Below are 19,761 nucleotides of genomic sequence, written 5' to 3'. Positions count from 1 at the left end.
AGAATAGGTATTTCATACAAATGTTTGAGGATCTATCAGGACATTCTATTATCATTTTAGGAGCCTACAATACTCTCTGACCTTTTAAGTTAACTCCAACAAATATTTCTTCTATAGATAATGATCCCAGCAGGACAGTCTAGGAATAGCACATGTAGAAATATGATGAAAATTTTTTATGTTCACTTTCCCTGGTATTAAGAGAATGAATTATTTAAAGCAAAATGAGAGTCCTTTCCTAGTTACTTTGATCCCTAACTTAAGATATTGAAAAAAATGTATTAGGTGCTTAAATATGGAAACAATAAACCAATGTGAACTTTAACTGGCTTCTTTATTTCAACCTTTTCTTTGTGAAATTCATTCATATTATTGTCACTGTAAGTTTCTAAAGTTTCAAAAATAATATTTGATTTCATGGAATCTGGCATTTTCCACAGATATGATCGTTAAACATATAACCAAACACAACTAAATTTGAATAAAGACAAATATCTTCACATGAACAAATTTATGAGCCGGAAAGAAACCCCAAATTCTTTCTAACGTGTGATTTAATTTTTTTGTTTAGAAAATAGGCACGGTCATTTTAGGCTCAGATTTCTATGACAGTGTAAGATCTGCAAGATGGTTATTAATAGGAATTAATTCTTCCAGTCTCTGTACTTCATGTTTCAATTTTTAGTCTCCTACAGACTTCACTTACATGATTTAGTTTAAGTAATTAATTAATTAATATGTGTCTTGCCTTCCTCACAATGAAACTCAGGTTTGAGAGGACTACAGAAAATGTTCTGGGCAATTAACAGTCCTAGGTACCTCTTAAACTACTTCTCAGTCATGTTTTCCTTGACAGGTACTTACTTTCTCCACCAAGTTCCCTGGAAGAAGACTTTCTACAAATTGTCGCAGATTTTCACGGACAACTGCATTGTGGAAGAAGGAGATTTTCCCATTAATGATTCCTAGGATAGAGGGCGTGCTGTGTGCCCCCAGGTGATGCGCCAGGCGTCTCTCATACCCAGCATGGACCACGCCAATTCCTACACCTGAAAAGAATGGAAGATCCAAGTGAAGCCTTTTTATGTCTCCATGGCAGCTGGGAAAAGTGCTAAGTAATTTTTTGGTGTGAAATTGAAATCCCGACCTCATCGGAGATGTCTTTCCTAATAGACTGTCTAGCATTCTTTCACTGCTGGAATTCTAGATTGGTTCAGTTTTTCTGCAGAGCAATCTGGCAATATGTAAGAAGAGTTACAAATATGTGTGTGTGTGTATGCATATACATAAAACAAAGTGGAATCATCTGATACTTATTTCACTTCATACTTGAACAACTTTTCTTGTTCTTTCATCCAACCATATATTTGGAGGGCCAGTTACTCTGCTAACACTGGAGACACATTCAGTATTAAAGGCCAATAAATGTACATTTTCTTTTGGATGTGTACTAGACTTTTTAAGCTTAACATTTCCAAACACGAACCCCTAATCTCCTCCCACAGACCTGTCCTACCCACGCCTTTGCCATTTCAGTTGATGACAGCTCCATCCTTCCATTTACTCAGGGCAAAAACCGTAAGAGTCATCTTTGGCTTCTCTTATCTGTTGCACCCCACATCCAATCTGTCCACAAGTCTTGTTGCTTTTCTCTTTAGAAAATGTCTGGAATTCAACTGTTTTTCATCACTTTCATTATATGCCCCGCTCTGAGTCATCATTATCTCTCCTGCCTATGTTGCTGCAATAATATCCTAAATGCTCTCCCCCTATTTCTCCCTGTCTCCTGACAGTCTGTTCTTAACATAGCAGCCAGGCTGCTCCTTCTAAAACATAAAAATGGATCACATCACTCCTCTGCCCAAACCCTGCAAAGACCCATTTCAGTTGGAATAAAATGCACAATCCTCACAGAGGCCAACGAGACCCTTTGTGGTTGGCCCCTGGTTCCCCAGGCCCTCTTTCTTCTTCCACTCCTTCATCAGCCTGCCCCAGTCCCCAGCGTCCTTCCTGTGTTCTGAAGACAGTGGATGCTCCTGCCTCAGGGCCTTGGTACTGGCTGTTCCCTCAGTCTGAAGTGTGCATCTCCCTGACTTCTGCGTAGCTGACTTCTTTACCAACTTCAAGTCCTGAATGCAGCCTACCCTGGCACCATATTTAAAACGGTACTCCCCACACTCAGCGTCCACACACAACCTGCTCACTTTCACTTCTTCTGCAGTGTTTACCATCTTCTAAGGTACCACCCACTTACCTTCTGTCAATTGTTTATTGTCTGTCTCCCCTTCTAGAATGTATGCCTCATGAAGCTAGGGATCCCTGTGTAGTCCACTGATGTATCCCCAGCACCAGACCATAGCCTGGCACTTAATAAGAAGGAGCTCACTGAAACTGGGCCATTAATCTATTTAACCCAGAGCCTGGCACATAGTAGGAGCTCACTGAAACTGAGCCATTAATCTATTTAATTCATTCTTTATTGTTGCACATTGAAGTTGTGAGAGAGGAAAAACCAAACTGTTTTTCCTACTCACACTCGACACAATGCTGTCCCTGACACTCATTGTTTAAGAGATGGGGTCTGACTATGTTGCCCAGGCTGGTCTCAAACTCCTGGGCTCAAGCGATCTTCCTGCCTCAGCCACCTGAGTAGCTGGGATTCCAGGCACGTGCCACTATGCCCAACTCAATGCTTCCCTGTTGACACCACATGCTGTGAGAGTGGGGGTTCTCCACAAGTTCTCCAGCAGACACCAACTGAGTATCAACTCAGTTCTGACACTATCTACCCAGAGACAGCGTCAGGCCCCGCAGGTCAAGGGTTCAGTCCCGTAAGACTGCTCCCACTTCAGACGCCAGAAGTCCCAGGTTGTGTCCTGTACTTCTGACCAACTGGCTAGAAATCAAAGGGTCCCATGACCCTCCTTGGGTTCAACTAATTTGCTCGAGTTGCTCACAGAACTCAGGGGAACATTCCTTATGGTTACTCATTAGGTATAAGGGATATTACAAAGGAGACAGATGATCAGCCAAAAGGAAGAGAGGCACATGGTAAGGTATATGGAAGGGTGGGAGCATCCTGCCCTCCCAGGGCTCGCCACTTTCCAGGCACCTCCATGTGTTCAGCCTCCTGGGAACTCTCAAACCCAGTACTGCAGGGATTAGGGATTTTTTATATATATATATGTGTGTGTATGTTCATTTTTTTGCCCAGTAAATGTGAGGCTAGGACACCCCAGGCGAGGCTCCTTACTCAAACGCCTCTCCCATGGGGGAGGATGCCTGGGCCCTCTACTGTAGGCTCAGCTGAGGGGAGGTGGTGTAGGCTGAGCCCACCCCCCAGGAAACCGAGCCAGAGTTCAGGGATTTTTATGAAGGCTTCATCATGCGGGCGTGATCAATTATTAACTCAATCTCCAGGCCCTCTCCTCTTTATGGAGGACGAGGGTGAAACTTTCAAAACTTCTAATCATGGTTTGGTCTTTCTGGTGACCAGCTCCCACACAGGGGCCCACTAAGAGTCGCCTCAGTAGAACAAAAGATGCTCCCATCCTGCAGGAAATTCCAAGGATTAGGAGCTCCATGTCAGGAATCAGAGTCAAAGATCAAATATGAGAGCAAAAGATTCTCTTAGCACCCCTACTGATCAGGCAATCTCAAGGGTTTTAGGAGATCTGTGCCAGGAACTGGGAACAAACACTAAAATATACATACATTTCTTACTACAAAGCACAATATTAAAAGTTGCTTTTAGCCTAATTCTTAACATTATAAGGAAAGTTGACAGGCATCCTAGTACATCTTTGTACACACATTTTTGTGCTCCTGTGTGCTTATTTTCTAATTAGTAAATTCCTAAAATGAAATTGCTCAGTAAATGGCAGGGATCCCAAACTTAATGTTTTCAAATTGCTACGCAGACTAAACCAAGCTCTCTGTAGGCTACCTGACCGTGACTGTTGCAGTTTCTCAAGGGCAGGAAAGGAGGAGCCTTAGGCATTGTATAGTCCATTTCCCTCATTTTACAGATACAGAGAGAGGTTCAGAGAGGTAAAGTGACTTATCCCAGGTTGCAGAGCTGACAAAATTGCAGAACAAGAATCCAAACTGGATTCTTCTCTAGAGCCAAGTACAGTACACTATATCACACTGCAGTCATTAAAAATAACTATGGAACAATGTCAATAAATGGAAGTGCACAGAGAATTATATGAGCAGAAGAAAGAAAAAGAATAAAGCAGGCATATACACTGGGAGATTTGGTCATTCATAAAGACAGAAGAGACATCACCTAGGGAGGTCAAGTGGCTATAAGACAAAGGCCCAAGGGAGGGATATCATTTCTTGAGTGCCTTCTTTATCACATCTCGGGCTTTATATACATCATACTTTTCGTACTCACAACCACTCTGCAAGGTAAGTATTGCTATCTTTATGGCTGAGGAAACTGAAGCTGGGGGAGGGTGAGGCATCATGGTTTGTGTGCAGCGGAACCAGGATCTGAATTTAGTTCCAGCTGACCACAAAGCCTGGACTTCTTACTGCCTCCAGTGACCACTTCTGCCCCAGGTTCTGAACATTACAGGGATCAATTTCTCAGAGACTGACTCACCCTAAATGACCTTACCAGGGATTGCTATATAGATTGAACGCCAATTTATGAACTGATCCTGGGAAGTATGCCTTTCTAGTAACTGTGCCATTCAGTATACCTTCTACCAGACCGAGCGCACACAGAAACCTGAATTAGAAACTGAAAAGTTGGCTGGGCACAGTGGTTCATGCCTGTAATACCAGTGCTTTGGGAGGCTGAGGCGGGAGGATCGCTTGTGACCAGTTTAAGACCAGCCTTCACCATTTCTTTCCTGTCTCCCGGAGTTTAAGACCAGCCTTCACCATCACTTTCCTGTCTCCTGGAGTTTAAGACCAACCTTTACCATCTCTTTCCTGTCTCCCGGAGTTTAAGACCAATCTTTACCATCTCTATTTCACCTATAAGGAAACCAAGACATGCAGAGGTGAAGTAACTTGCCCAGGGTGACACAGTTGGCAAGTGACAGTCATGGGATTTGAACCCAGGAGGTCTGGCTCTGGGATCTGTGACGATTAACATGATGAGTCTAAAAAAAAGTTAGCTGGGCATGGCGGTGTGTGCCTCTAGTCCTAGCTACTTGGGAGGCTGTGGCTAGAGGAATAGAATAAAGAATGATAAATATTTGGTGTTTCAAATTTGTGGTTTTTTCTTTTTTTTTTGAGATGGAGTCTCATTCTGTCACCCAGGACAGAGTGCAGTGGTGTGATCTCGAGTCACTGCAACCTCTGCCTCCCTGGTTCAAGCAATTCTCCTGTCTCAGCCTCCCCAGTAGCTAGGATTATAGGCACACACCACTATGCCCAGTTAACTTTTGTATTTTTAGTAGAGACAGGGTTTCACCATATTGGTCAGGCTGGTCTCGAACTCCTGACCTCAGGTGATCCACCTGCCTTGGCTTCCCAAATTGCTGGGATTACAGGCGTGAGGCAACATGCCCAGCTGCTTTATTTTATTTTATTTTTTGAGACAGAGTTTTGCTCTGTTGTCCAGGCTGGAGTGCAGTGACTCGATCTCGGCTCACTGCAACCTCCACTTCCTGGGTTAAGCAATTCTCCCGCTTCAGCCTTCCGAGTAGCTGAGATTACAGGCATGTGCCACCACACCTGGCTAATTTGTGTATTTTCAGCAGAGACAGAATTTCACCATGTTGGCCAGGCTGGTCTCAAACTCCTAACCTCAAGTGATCTGCGCACCTCAGCCTATCGAAGTGCTGGGATTACAGGTGTGAGCCACCATGCCTGGCCAATTTGTAGTATTTTTCTTCCTGAAAAGATATTTAAAGACAGGTGCAGTGGCGTGCACCTCTAATCTCAGCTACTTGGAGTTGGAAGTAGCAGGATTGCTTAAGCCCACGAGGTTGAGGTTGCAGTGAGCCATGATTGTGCCATTACACCCTGGCCTGGGCAAAAGAATGACGTCTCTTAAAAGAAAAAAAAAAAAAAAAAAGCAAAGCCTATGTGACTTATTTCAGAAACATTATTTGATTTTTATATAATTGATGCTTCTGGCTAATTTTCATACCCTGGGAAATTAAAAATACTATACTGACGCTGTCAGAGGGTCTTCCATGCACTAGTAAACATCTGTCACACCCATAATTTGAGATGCCAAAGAGCTCTCACTACGCAATCCTAAACACATATCACATCCTTTAGGGAAGTTCTTTTTCCCCCTCAGCTGCATATACACATTTATTTTCTCTCCACCTCTGAATAGGCACAGACCCAACTGGAAGAATGTGCCACTCAAATGTGGCTAAATACAAACCGGCTGGTACACTAACCACAAGATGCAAAATAATCTGAACTGAAACAAAATCAAGAACACACAGCTAAAGTGGAAAAATGCATATTTTCACCACTATTTAGGCTGACCTTTTTTATAGACAGTATGAGACTCTTACATACTTAGAAATCCTTGAAAGATAGGAATTACTCTTTTTTTTTTTTTTTTAAAGATGGAATTTCACTCATGGCCCAGGCTGGAATGCAATAGTGTGATCTCGGCTCGCTGCAACTTCCAACTCCAGGGTTCAAGTGATTCTCCTGCCTCAGCCTCCCGAGTAGCTGGGATTATAGGCACGTGCCACCACGTCCGGCTAATTTTGTATTTTTACTAGAGACAGAGTTTCACCATTTAGGCCAGGTTGTTCTTGAACTACTGACCTCAGGTGATCCACCTGTGTCGGCCTCCTAAAGTGCTGGGATTACAGGCATGAGCCACTGTGCCCAGCCAGGAATTAGTCTTTCTTTTTTTTATTTTTTTTCTTGAGACAGTCTCGCTCTGTCACCCAGGCTGGAGTGCAGTGGTGCGATCTCGGCTCACTGCAACCTCTGCCTCCCGGGTTCAAGCGATTCTCCTGCCTCAGCCTCCGGAGTAGCTGGGACTACAGGTACCTGCCACTACTCCTGGCTAATTTTTGTATTTTTAGTAGAGATGGGGTTTCACCATGTTGGCTAGGCTGATCTCAAACTCCTGACCTCGTGATCCACCTGCCTCGTCCTCCCAAAGTGCTGGGATTACAGGCATGAGCTACCGTGCCCAGCAGTTTCTCTTTTTAAACAGGATGTCATGGTGAATAAATTGCCAAACCCAGGTAATCACTGCCTGATTATCCAAATCGGGTTTCCCTAAAACGATATTTGATTTCAAGATGCTCAACCTCCAGACCATGCTGACAGCTCTGCCTGCACCTTCCAGTAAGCACTAAATGTGCAGAGATGATTGAGGTATGTTTCTGATTTGAGTTTCCTGGGCACAAGGACATGATTTACTTATTTCTGAAGCAGTACAGCGCAGTGTTGAAGACAGTCAGACTCCTGGGTCCAACCCAATACTGATGCTTACGGGTAGTATAACAATGAATTAGTTCCTTAACCTTCAATGCCTTAGTTCCCTCACCCGTAAAATAGGGATAATAATAGTCTCTCCTTTATTGAGTTGCTTTGGGGACAAAAATAATGCACAGAAAGCATTTACCACAATGCAAGGGAACTGAAACGTTCAATAAAAATTATTATTATTATATATCCTTAAGTGTCTAATACAGTAATTGGAACATGAAAGTTGACTGAGAAAAAAGTTTCAAATGAACGCATCTGTTTCATGGGCAAGGTGTCAGAAAATACAGAAGGATTTTTTGTCATCTTTGTCTACTCCTTCAGCAAAACATTATTCCGTACTTGCAAATGTTGAGGTCGGTGTTAATTCTCTGTGTATATATTTTCTCTTCAACCAAATGGTGAGCTTAAGGTCAGGGATGGTGCTAATTCTGGGCCCTCTTCCACAGCGCACTTCTCTTTAAACATTGGATGCTTTTACACACTAGTTTTTACCAGTGTGTGACTGAAGATTCCTTAGCTGACTTCCAATCCCCTTCAAGGCTCACCTCACAATAAATAAAAAAATTGGTGCTTCAGAGTCACAGAGTTGAAGAAAGCAGACTAATACATTTAAGAAAGATTTTTAAAAAGGGTTTATAGAATAGGCGATTTAAAAAATTTGCTTTGGGGCCGGGCATGGTGGCTCACACCTGTAATCCCAGCACTTTGGGAGGCTGAGGCAGGCGGATCACTTGAGGTCAGGAGTTCGAAACCAGCCTGGCCAACATGGCGAAACCCTGTCTCTACTAAAAATACAAAAACTAGCTGGGCGTGATGGTGAGTGCCTGTAATCCCAACTACTCGGGAGGTTAAGGCAGGAGAATCACTTGAACCTGGGAGGTGGAGGTTGCAGTGAGCTGAGATCACACCACTGCACTCCAGCCTGGGCAACAGAGCCGACTCCATCTTGGAAAAAAAAAAGTCATCTATACAAATATCTTTCAATGAATAAAATTATCTTACCCAATTCTTCCAGTTCTTGAACGACTTCTTTCCACACAGGCTCGATATGAATGCAGCTAAAGCACCAATCGGAGGTGATCTTGATGAGGTAGGGTTTCTTAAAGCTATCTGGAACCACTTCATTCACATAATGTGAAAAGTGCAATAAATACTTTTCGTCAATTGAGTCCCGCCGTTCAGAATTAAAAGGGAAGTGAAAAAAGGATTCATCAAAATAAAAATTTTCATGGAAATGGCGGAAACGATACTCTCGCTGCTGTTGCTGCTTCTGGTAGCCCTGGTTTTCTCCAGCGTCTCCATATTGATCATAATTTGATCTCTTTTCTTCATTCGAAAGAATCTACAAAGGAAGGAAAAAGAAATCTAAACAACAACAAGAGGTTCATCCACAAGACTTTTTTTTGTAAGCAGCTTGAAAGACATAGGAAGAAAATAAATGCAGCCAGGCGCGGTGGATCACGCCTGTAATCCCAGCACTTTGGGAGGCCGAGGCGGGTGGATCACCTGAGGTCAGGAGTTCGAGATCAGTCTGGTCAACATGGAGAAACCCCGTCTCTACTAAAAATACGAAAATTTAGCCGGGAGTGGTGGCGCATGCCTGTAAACCCAGCTACTCGGGAGGCTGAGGTAGGAGAATTGCTTGAACCCAGGAGGCGGAGGTTGAGGTGAGCCGAGATGGTGCCACTGCACTCCAGCCTAGGCAACAAGAGCAAAACTCCATCTCAAAAAAAAAAAAAAAAAATAAATAAATAAAAAAGAAAAGAAATGCAAAAATTATGACACGATTATGGGAGGTCAAGGTTTGGAGGATCCCTTGAAGCCAGGAGTTCAAGACCAGCCTGGGCCACATAGCAAGACTTTGCTACAAAAAAAAAAAAAAAAAAAAAATCGGCCCGGCATGGTGATGCCCGCGTGCCTACAGTCCTAGCTACTTGGGAGGGTGAGGTGGGTGGGAGACTGCTTGAGCCCAGGAGTTCAAGGCTGCAGTGAGCTGTGATCGCACCACTGTACTCCAGCCTGGGTGACAGAGAGAGACTGTCTCTTAAGAAAAAAGATTATGACATAATTAGATATTCTTTTTCTTTTTGAGACAGGGTCTCACTCTGGCACCCAGGCTGGAGTGAAGTGGCGTGATCACAGCTCACTATAGCCTCCACCTCCCAGGGTCAACCTTTCAACTCAGCCTCCTGAGTAGCTAGGACCATCAGCATATGCCACCACACCCGGCTAATTTTTGTATTTTTCGCCATGTTGTCTAGGCTGGTCCTGAATTCCTGAGCTTAAGTGATCTGCATGCCTCAGCCTCCCCAAGTGCTGGGATTACAGGGCATGAGCAGCCACCGGGTTCAGCCGATTAGATATTCTAAATGCAGTCATTCAAAAGAACGAGAAACTCTTCTTTCACTAGAGAAACATTAAGGAACATTCAAGACTAAAATATTTCAGTTTAGATACTCATGCTCATCTTGGCATTAAAGATTTCAAACTACCACAACATTAAACACTTCAGCAAAACAAATAAAACATAACATAATGTTGATCACCAGGGCTCAATGACAAGAAAATTGACCTGGTCATACCTGGTGAGTTGGACTAATTCAAACTAAGATAAGAAAAGCTATGAACACCAAAAATGTAGCTGTAGTCTAGTGCCTTGTCTGTTAGTTGACATTGTTTTACAAAATAACTTTGAAGTCTAAAATTCAGGGATCTGTTTTAGGATGATGATAAGTTATTCCATGAGCTAAGCACTGTCTGCTGAAGGGCATTCCCTACACAAATCAGAAAGCCACTGAATTCTCTTTTATGCATATTCTAGACCAATCTACTTAAGCTGACATGTTGGAAAATTACTGAAAATCTTGTGTTTAAATGTATTTGTTACCTTGTGCCACTTTAATAAATATAGGCAATTTGGTATATTTAACGTAAATTTCTAAGAAGGCAATAGAGACATATACAGACATACTCAGGGTAATTCTATAATTCTAGTTAAAACCTTTAAAATAGGCCAGTTTTTCAAAGAGCTTAAGTGTTCAGGCACTTGTTTCGATATACTGCATGTGGCCAAATAAGTTCTATTATTTTTTTATTTTATTTTATTTTGAGACAGAGTCTCCCTCTGTCACCCAGGCTGGAGTGTAGTGGCTCGATCTCTGCTCACTGCAACCTCTGCCTCCCGGGTTCAAGTGATTCTCTTGCCTCAGCCTCCTGAGTAGCTGGGATTACAGGTGCTCACCACCATGCCCGGCTAATTTTTTTTGTATTTTTAGTAGAGACGGGGTTTCAGCATGTTGGTCAGGCTGGTCTCGAACTCCTGACCTCGTGATCTGCCCGCTTCAGCCTCCCAAAGTGCTGGGATTACAGGCATGAGCCACAGCGCCCAGCCTGTTCTATTATAATCTAGAAGCTGGGTCAAGGGCACGCGGAACATGACCTTTCTGAGAACTTTACAAAACTCATCACCTCCTAAGGCATATTTTATAAGAGCTAATGGATGCATCACAAAGCTGGACACGATACCTCATAAGCCTTACTGATTTGAATGAACTTGTCTTCTGCTCCAGGATCTTTGTTTTTGTCAGGATGCCTGAAACACAAACGGGCAGGAAGTGAGAACGGATTTAACTTTTAATGCACAGTCATTTAATGTCCTTGTCCACATAGTTCACTACAGAGGCAAATGGAGGGCTATTTTGTTGGGAAACTTTCTTAAAATAAATGGTAGAGGCAATCAGTTGCTTTACAAGACTATAATCAATGAAACTTTGAACCAGGAGTTTTTTTCCCAAAGCGCTCCAGCGGGGCACGTTTTCAAAGCACCATATAGCACTGCAGCATTTCACAGAGGAAAGGTGGGATCTGGTGCATGTCTGTACACTGCTCCCAAACACTGCTAAAGCTGGCTGAAGGCTAAATCATTTATCCATAAGAACCCATGTCTTCTCCTAGGATGGCAACATTTCAACTCAATGCTAGAATGATACTGGGATGCTAGAATGCTATTGTTTCTTCCGATAACACGGGTAGACACGAAAAATAGTTTTAAGGATAGACTAAATTCATTTAGTAACAATCAGATTTCAAACTGCACTTGTGCCTGACTTTCAAATTAGAACGTTTTTCGTTATTACTGTGGTTATCTCATTCTGCCTATGATTGCCTTTTACCTGGATAAAGATTTCAAAGCCTCTTTTTTTTTTTTTTTTTTGAGAAAGGGTCTCACTCTGTTGCCCACACTGCAATGTGGTGGTACAATCTAGGCTCACTGCAACCTCTGCCTCCCAGGCTCAAGCGATTCTCCTGCCTCAGCCTCCCGAGTAGCTGGGATTACAGGTCTGCGCCACTACCACCCGGCTAATTTTCGTATTTTTAGTAAAGATGGGGCTTCACCATGTTGGCTGGGCTGGTCTCAAACTCCTGACCTCAAATGATCCACCTCTCTTGGCCTCCCAAAGTGCTGGGAATACAGGCGTGAGCCACTGTGCCCGGCCTCAATGCCACATGTTTAACATTTTTTGCCATGTTGTCCAGGTTGGTCTCAAATTCCTGGACTCATGCCATCCTCCTGCCTTGGCCTCCCAAAGTGCTGGGATTCCAGGTGTGAGCTACTACACCCGACCAGCTTTGGAGATTTTAAAGTTCTGGAAAGTAAGGGCTAGGTTTACTTCCTTGAAAGTCCCTAAGACCTAAATCAGTGTTTTATACAGATTGATTTTTCAATGTTCACTTTAAGAGACTTTGTATGACAGTATTCTTTACATAATCACTTCTGGTAACTTCTAGTAAATTTCCTCTGACATAGGTTCTGGAAAGAAAAACAATTCACTGGGAAGCAAACGACTATTAAGGACACACCAAGTACAATGGAATAAAAAAATCTACAACTTGATGGATTTATTCTAGCAGGAATATGTTTGAATCAACTATACCACATATTCTGTTTTCTCTACAAATAAGGAAACTCCAAATTGTTGACTATTGAGTTTAAAAGTCATTCCTTCCTTAACCATTTAATCCTTGCTATAAGTATTAGTGGGGGAAAAAAATCTCAGCTAGGGATAATGAAAACAGCATGACTTAAGGAAACGAGATAGAGGCTCCAAAGCATTTCTGGATGATAAAAAAAAAAAAAAACCAAAACACAAAAAACAAAAAAACCAACCCAAACCATAACTGTTTTCAATATTCAAACAGGCTGACGGCTGAGTGGATCAAAAATTATGCAATCATACAAATGAAGATTTAACATATAGAACTCTGTAGAAGAAGGGCAGGAAGGGGCTTTTTAGGAGAATGAACCAAAGAGAGAGTCTTGAGGGCAGCTAGGTTAGAAACACAGATTTTGAAGCAGAGGAGGGCAAGGCTGAAGAACAGGGAGGAAGCTACAACACTTCCAGCTCTTAAGGAATATACTTTCCTAATTGTGAGAAGATACCACAAGGTTGAAGACATTAAAAAAAAAAAAAAAATTCAGCCATAGGAAAGTATTGTCCAATGCTATTTTCAGTTAATATGAAATTATCTCAGGAACTGCAATATAATATGCAATCTTTAAAATTCAAAGTAGAGGAAATATTGTATGTAGTATCTACTGGCTCTCTAGTTGCCTCTTAAAGGAATTAAAACAAAGACAGAGAAGGTAACACCACAAAGAATTAGACAAAATCATTTACTCTTTGGTTTACTGCATAACCATGTCACACCAATCTGCCATTCTTTGGGTGGGAGGAGTTATTTCTTTTGCTAATGTGGATAACAAACAAAAAGTACCTATGATAAAACTTAATTAATGGGAGAGTTTTCCTAAGGGAAAAAGTAACGTCAAATGGGTTCACTAAGCAAAGGAAAATTCTTCAGCAGGCTAAGAAACACCTAGTAAAATGTATCAGAAGAAGGCTCCAGATCCAATTCAACAAGTAACCACTTCCTCCTGCTATAGCTCATTCTGAAGTCAAACTGGGAAACACTGCTATTTTCAGTGTATATCAAGCCATTAGTAAGCAAAACTTAAACTATTCCAAGTGTTAAAGCATTGTCATAGCCAAAAACCACAGAAAATAATAGAACAGGAAAATTAAAAACATAAAGTAAAATTTTAGACTTTTTCTGGATGACACACTCAATACATTTCTATGGTGATGAATTATTCCTAGAGAGAATCTAATGAAAAAAGTGAAGAATATGATTCATTTAATTAATATCATAACACCTTTTCAGCTCTGGAAGACAGAAAAGTCAAAGTCATACATTTTAATAGGTCCCACATACTCGACCTGTCATTTGTGTTCTTAAAACATTGTCAAAGGCTATGCCCTGTCCAAAAGAATGTTGCCATTTTATGAATTCGCTGCAGATTTATATATTTTGCTTTAAACATAAAGAGGCAAGAGTCTGAAATGATATAGAACATAACCTTGGTATAAAGAGTCCCTGGAAGGAGGTCATGTATAATTACAGATTGTTTTTTTGGCACCCAATTCTGGATTTCTCATGGAATATGGTCTAAAATATTTATTTAAAAATTACATTTTCAACGATCTTTACCTTTATTTCAATCAGTTTAATGATGAAACACACCTGTTCACTGAAGCAGAACAGTGTCAGGCACAGTCACGCATGCAGCCTGTATCACACATCACCTGAATGTGGCAGTTTTGCTTCTGGATAACTTTCTACTGTCATTCAGTTCCTCCCCAGCCAACCACTAGCCCACTCACCCTTACTCATGCCCAGATGTATAAACGATTAAAAAACAATAAAACAATGGACTATTGATGCAGAGGGTCAAACTATGGAACCCGGAGGTACCACAGATTTACCAACTCTAGGCCTCCATCTTCTCGTCTATAAAACAGACAGTGGCCGAGCGCGGTGGCTCACGTCTGTAATCCCAGCACTTTGGGAGGCCAAGGTGGACGGATCATTTGAGGTCAGGAGTTGGAGACCAGCCTGGCCAATATGGCGAAACCCCGTCTCTACTAGAAATACAAAAATTAGCTGGGTGTGGTGGTGCATGCCTGTAGTCCTAGCTACTCGGAAGGCTGAGTCAGGAGAATCGCTTGAACCCAGGAAGCAGAGGTTACAGTGAGCTAAGGTCGTGCCACTGCATTCCAGCCTGCGTGACAAGAGCAAGACTCCATCTCAAAAAAAAAGAGACACTAATATCCTCCTTCATAGGCTAATTATAAGGTTTAAATGAGATAAAAAGCATAGAACCAGGAGGTTAGCATGTAGTAGGTGCTCAGTGATGGTACCTGTCCCAAACTTTCTTCTATTCCTCATGGTTGGTAGAGCCAGCTTGGAGTCACCTGTGTCCTTTCCATCCTTTCCTCCTTTTGCTGCTCCCTCTCCATCTATATAATCCAACACTTCTGCTTCTTTGGCATGGCCAAGGCATTGGTGGAAGAAACTGATGACATTTGTCCAAAGTTTTATATTTATTGCTACCCTGCTAATTGCTATCCTGATAACTACAGGCAAAATTACAATTTTCTGTAAGATTTTTTTTTTTTGAGACGGGTCTCACTCTGTTGCCCAGGCTGGAGTGTAGTGGCGTGATTATAGCTCACTGCAGTCTCAAACTTGTGGGCTTTTTTTTTTTTTTTTTTTTGAGACAGAGTCTCGCTCTGTCGCCCAGGCTGGAGTGCAGTGGCCGGATCTCAGCTCACTGCAGCTCCGCCTCCCAGGTCTACGCCATTCTCCTGCCTCAGCCTCCCGAGTAGCTGGGACTACAGGCGCCCGCCACCTCGCCCGGCTAGTTTTTTGTATTTTTTTAGTAGAGACGGGGTTTCATCGTGTTAGCCAGGCTGGTCTCGATCTGCTGACCTCGTGATCCGCCCGTCTCGGCCTCCCAAAGTGCTGGGATTACAGGCTTGAGCCACCGCGCCCGGCCCACCTTTTTTTTTTTTTTTTTCGTAGAGATGGGGTATCACTATGTTGCCCAGGCTGGTCTCAAACTCCTGGGCTCAAGAGATCCTCCCATCTCAGCCTCCCAAAGTGCCAGGATTACAAACACGAGCCACCATGCCAGGTCAATTTTTTTTTAAAGTAATATATAGTCAGCCCTGTATATCTGTTGGTTTCACACCCATGGATTCCACCAACCAAAACACAGTATTTTCTATTTTGAAATATTCAAAAATATTTTTTAAAAATTGCATCTGTACTGAACACGTATAGACTTTTTTCTTGTCATTATTCCTTAAACAATAACAGTATAACAACCATTTGCACAGCAGTTACATTGTATTAGGTATTATAAGTAAGCTAGAGATGATTTAAAGTATATGAAAGGATATGCATAGATTACATGCAGATACTGTGCTATTTTATATAGGGACTTGAGCATCCATGGACTTTGGTATCCCTGGGGATCCTGGAACCAAGACCTCACGGATATCAAGAGACAACTATACTTGGTTTCTGAATTTTTCTTTTTTGGAGGCAAAAGGCTATTACTCTAAACTTTTTTTCAAAGTGTAGAAATTAATAATTTAGAGAATAGGGTTGTATAATATTCCTGTTTAGCAATTACACTCACAAAGTTACTTTATGAATAATGTATCATGGGAAGGGTAGCATATCCATTACTGACTATATATACATTTTTTTAAATTAAAGTTTCTTACTTTAACATTAAATATGCTAACAATATCTAGGGCAATTCTTTAAGTCAAAGTATTCCTAAAAGGGATTTTCAGAGTAAACATAGGCTTTGCATCTTATCACTAACAATTAAAGAACATGAACATTAGCTCTCCTGCATAAAATATTTTAGACAGATATATATATTGAACATAGAAACAGAGACAAATAAAAGCTAGTCATAATTTAGACTTCATCCCTGCTAAGACTGTTTAGCTTACGTTAAATCTCTATTTCTTTGTTTCACCTACCATTCCCGGGCGAGCTTCTTATAAGCCTTTTTAATATCAGCCTGACTGGCTGTTCGGCTGACCCCTAGGACTCTGTATGGGTCAAAATCCAACGCAGACAGAATTTGCAGGATCAGAACCAGAACTATCAAGAACTGCCAGGAAATGCTCAACTTTCTCACTTCCATTTCTCTTCCTTTCCAGAGCTGAAATGATTGAAGAGGCAATGAGTTTCAGTGGCAGAAACCTGGACAGTCTTGCTTTTTAGGTAAAGGTACAAGATATATAGATGAAAAACAAAACAAACCAAAGGTATTTTGCAGAAAAGTGTCAAGCTGTTGAACTGTATCTTAAAATCAAAAACCTCACTACTACTTTTGAGTATCACAAATAGGAACTATTACAGATGAAAAGCTGAGTAATAAGAATAGCAACTCTCCAGAATACTTGGACTAGAAAAGCTTTAGAAATGAATGAAAATGAATGGGATGCAGAAACAATACCTAAATGTGAGGAAACCTAAATAGGATAATCAGGGCGACTACCTCTCAAATACATGATTTCATTTATAAAGAAAATAAATGGTTTAAGAATACTTCACCGAGTACATGTTAAACAAACTCATGAAACTACAAGATTTACCATGCACGAAACTACAAAATGAGATAGTTGTGGCATTCTTGGGCATTAAATAAGTACAAATACAGAGGTGAAACACTAAAAAAACTGTGTAGTTAAAACGCAGTATACCTCAATTCTGTTCTTTCTCACCACACCCATTCAAATAAGAATATGAGAAACTGCTCTTTAATCATTAGCAATATGGTCCTTTTTTTTTTTTTTTAGACGGAGTTTCACTGTTACCCAGGTTGGAGTGCAATGGCGGGATCTCCATTCACCGCAACCTCCGCCTCCCAGGTTCAAGCAGTTCTCCTGTCTCAGCCTCCCGAGTAGCTGGGATTACAGGCATGCGCCACCATGCTTAGCTAATTTTTTGTATTTTTAGTAGAGACGGGGTTTCACCATATTGGCCAGGCTGGTTTTGAACTCTTGACCTCAGGTGATCCACCTGTCTCGGCTCCCAAATTGTTGGGATTACAGGCGTGAGCCATCGCGCCGGCCAATATGGTCATTATTAATGGAAACCTCAGATGAGAAAAAGTGGCAAGAAAAAAATTCAGTTTTCCATGTGAAGAAGAATTAATGGCAAAGACCAAACAGCAGACGTGGTCTTTAAAAGTTTTAAGCTCCATCTCTGGTGAATACAGTGACTTAATTCATTGTGAATTTTGGAAATAATCCTGGCTGGTTAATGAACAGGGTAGTGCTGGAATTGTGGATATTTATACTCCACAATTATGATCGCTGTTATACCCTACGATGTTTTTCTCAATTTATCTTGATTTCTCATAAGCTAATACAGTTTTAAGGTTCAACTGCCTACTGTGACACCTTACTGAAGAGGGGCAAAACTATAACAGTGGTAGATTTCCGTAAGTGCAAGTTTAATGCCGCCTGGGGGTCCTCACAAAATTGACTAATCTGATGATCAATGTTTAAAATTGCATACGTGCTGAATAAAATCCTAAAACAAACCAGTTTCTTCTTTGTTAAGGCAACCTATTATAGCCTACAAAACACGTGAAGGCGATGTAGCTACTGGTTAAGCATACGGGTTGAAGGCTGGGATCTACTCTCCACTACTTTATTACCTTGGGCAAATTATTTAAACTTATTAAGCATCAGCGTCCTTATTCATAAAATCGGAATGAATACTACTACCTTGAAGGATCATCATGTGGGGACTAAATGCATCTCAAGGGTTTACTGAGCCCAGAGTCAACAGTCAATAGATGGTCGTTAGTGCTATTATTTCTACCATGCAGTACGACCGCTGTCTTATTTAACTGTGTCAGTTCCTTCCAGTTAGAGGGCCCGAGTGGCGGCGGTCTGGGAAGTTCTTTCGCTGACATGCGAGATAGACGGCGCCGACCTCGGAGCAGCAAACACCTGCCCAACAGGTAGGCTGCCAACCCTCTGGGTAGCATCTCCAGGACCAGGAAGAGGCTCCCAGAGACAAGCTCCAGGTCTAAAACCCGCCTCGCGCTCCCGCCGGAGGTCGCAACCCTGCAGGAGACAACCCCCTCCCCCGCCGCCCTCCCAGAGCCCAGGGCCCGGCCCTGTTGGCTCCCGGCTCCCCCCGGGCCCAGCAGTGACTGGAAACAAGAAGGAACTGACGGGAAATCCCTGAGTCGACCTGGCCCCGCCGCGTCCGCGGTTCCGCGCGTCACGCCGGGAAGGAGTTACCGGGAAAGTACACCGGCCCAACCGGCTGCAGCGTCCGTGCTCCAGTTAGTTCGCCGGGCCGGGAGCTTCCCGTCCACAACAGCGCTCGCCGGGGCCTGGGGAGGGGAAAGAGGCGGGGACAAGTCCGAGGGGAGTCACGTGACGCTTAAAGGTCCATCGCACTGAAGGCGAGGACAGAACAGGTCGAGGGTTTCTACTTGGCGAATCTATTTGACCCTTGCCACTCGCCGTCTACGCGTGGACCTGGGGCGGTTGCTATAGGAACCAGGGGCGCTCTTTGGTTGCTTCCAAAGGGTTGATCGTGACCAAAGAGGCCAAAACGTGCCTCCTAGCGAGGCGAAGTCGCTATGCATGATGGGATGCCAGAAGGCCCTCCTCTATCCAGGAAGGTGTTTCCGCTGCTACCCGGAGATGGCCCTCGTCTAGCAACAGTTGCTAGGATGGGGACGCAATCTCTGGTCCCTATTCTCTTTAACCCTATTCATAGAATCCTAGAGCGTCAGATTGGAAGGGACCCTAAGGAGTCTTTAACTCTCCAACTCCTCCAATACTGATAAGGAGACTGAGGTCCAGAGAGGGGCAGGGATTTGCCCAAGGCCTAGAATCCAGGATTCCTTTTATTTTTGTTTACTGATTTTTTTTTTTTTGAGTTGAGAGAATCCAGGACTCCTAATCCCGTTTACCGAAAGGCGAGCTCCACCCAAGAATGTACCGGTCTCTGCCTTAAGCACGGGGAAAGGGCGGTGGGGGTTGGGAGAGGGATAAGGCACAGGTGAGTGAGGGAAACTTTCTTTGAGCCAATGAGATAGATCCCTTGGGGATATAAAGAGCTTTCATCTCTCTGCCCTGTTTTTATTTTCTTCTCTTTGCATTTATCACTAACATACTATGTCTTTTATTTATTTATATGGTTTATCACCTGATCCTTCCACTGGAATGTAAACTCTAAAAGCAGGGATTTTGTTTTGTTCACCTCCATGTTCTCAGTGTTTGACTACAGCCTCAATAAATATTCGGAAAGACCAGGCGCAGTGGCTCAAGCCTGTAATTCCAGCACTTTGGGAGGCCGAGACGGGCGGATCACGAGGTCAGGAGATCGAGACCATCCTGGCTAACACGGTGAAACCCCGTCTCTACT

General features: G+C 42.7%; 1 protein-coding gene and 1 non-coding gene across 5 annotated transcripts in view; both read right to left on the bottom strand.

Annotated features, from left to right (window-relative positions):
• Positions 1-19,461, bottom strand: part of DNAJC16 (DnaJ heat shock protein family (Hsp40) member C16) — a 52,010-nt gene extending 32,549 nt beyond the window's left edge. For 2 of the 4 annotated variants that reach the window (XR_642966.3, XM_031664621.1), the window contains exons 1-5: positions 18,624-19,461; positions 16,338-16,522; positions 10,963-11,029; positions 8,440-8,779; positions 865-1,049 (exon numbers count right to left, since the gene is read on the bottom strand). Coding sequence is in view for 3 of the 4 variants with exons in the window: in XM_031664621.1 (XP_031520481.1) it covers positions 865-1,049; positions 8,440-8,779; positions 10,963-11,029; positions 16,338-16,504 (759 nt within the window). In the remaining variant the exon portion in view is untranslated. Of the gene's footprint in view, positions 1-864; positions 1,050-8,439; positions 8,780-10,962; positions 11,030-16,337; positions 16,523-18,554 lie in introns of all 4 variants that reach the window. The other 2 variants (XM_009199381.4, XM_009199411.4) reach the window with 2 other exon arrangements.
• On the bottom strand, positions 3,216-3,355 carry LOC116272419. The gene has a single exon (XR_004181105.1).
• Positions 19,462-19,761: the final 300 nt, after the last annotated feature.

The sequence above is a fragment of the Papio anubis genome, chromosome 1 (assembly GCF_008728515.1).
Source record: "Papio anubis isolate 15944 chromosome 1, Panubis1.0, whole genome shotgun sequence".
In the NCBI taxonomy this organism is placed as follows: domain Eukaryota; kingdom Metazoa; phylum Chordata; class Mammalia; order Primates; family Cercopithecidae; genus Papio; species Papio anubis.
This window is presented reverse-complemented; position numbering and strand designations above follow the sequence as displayed.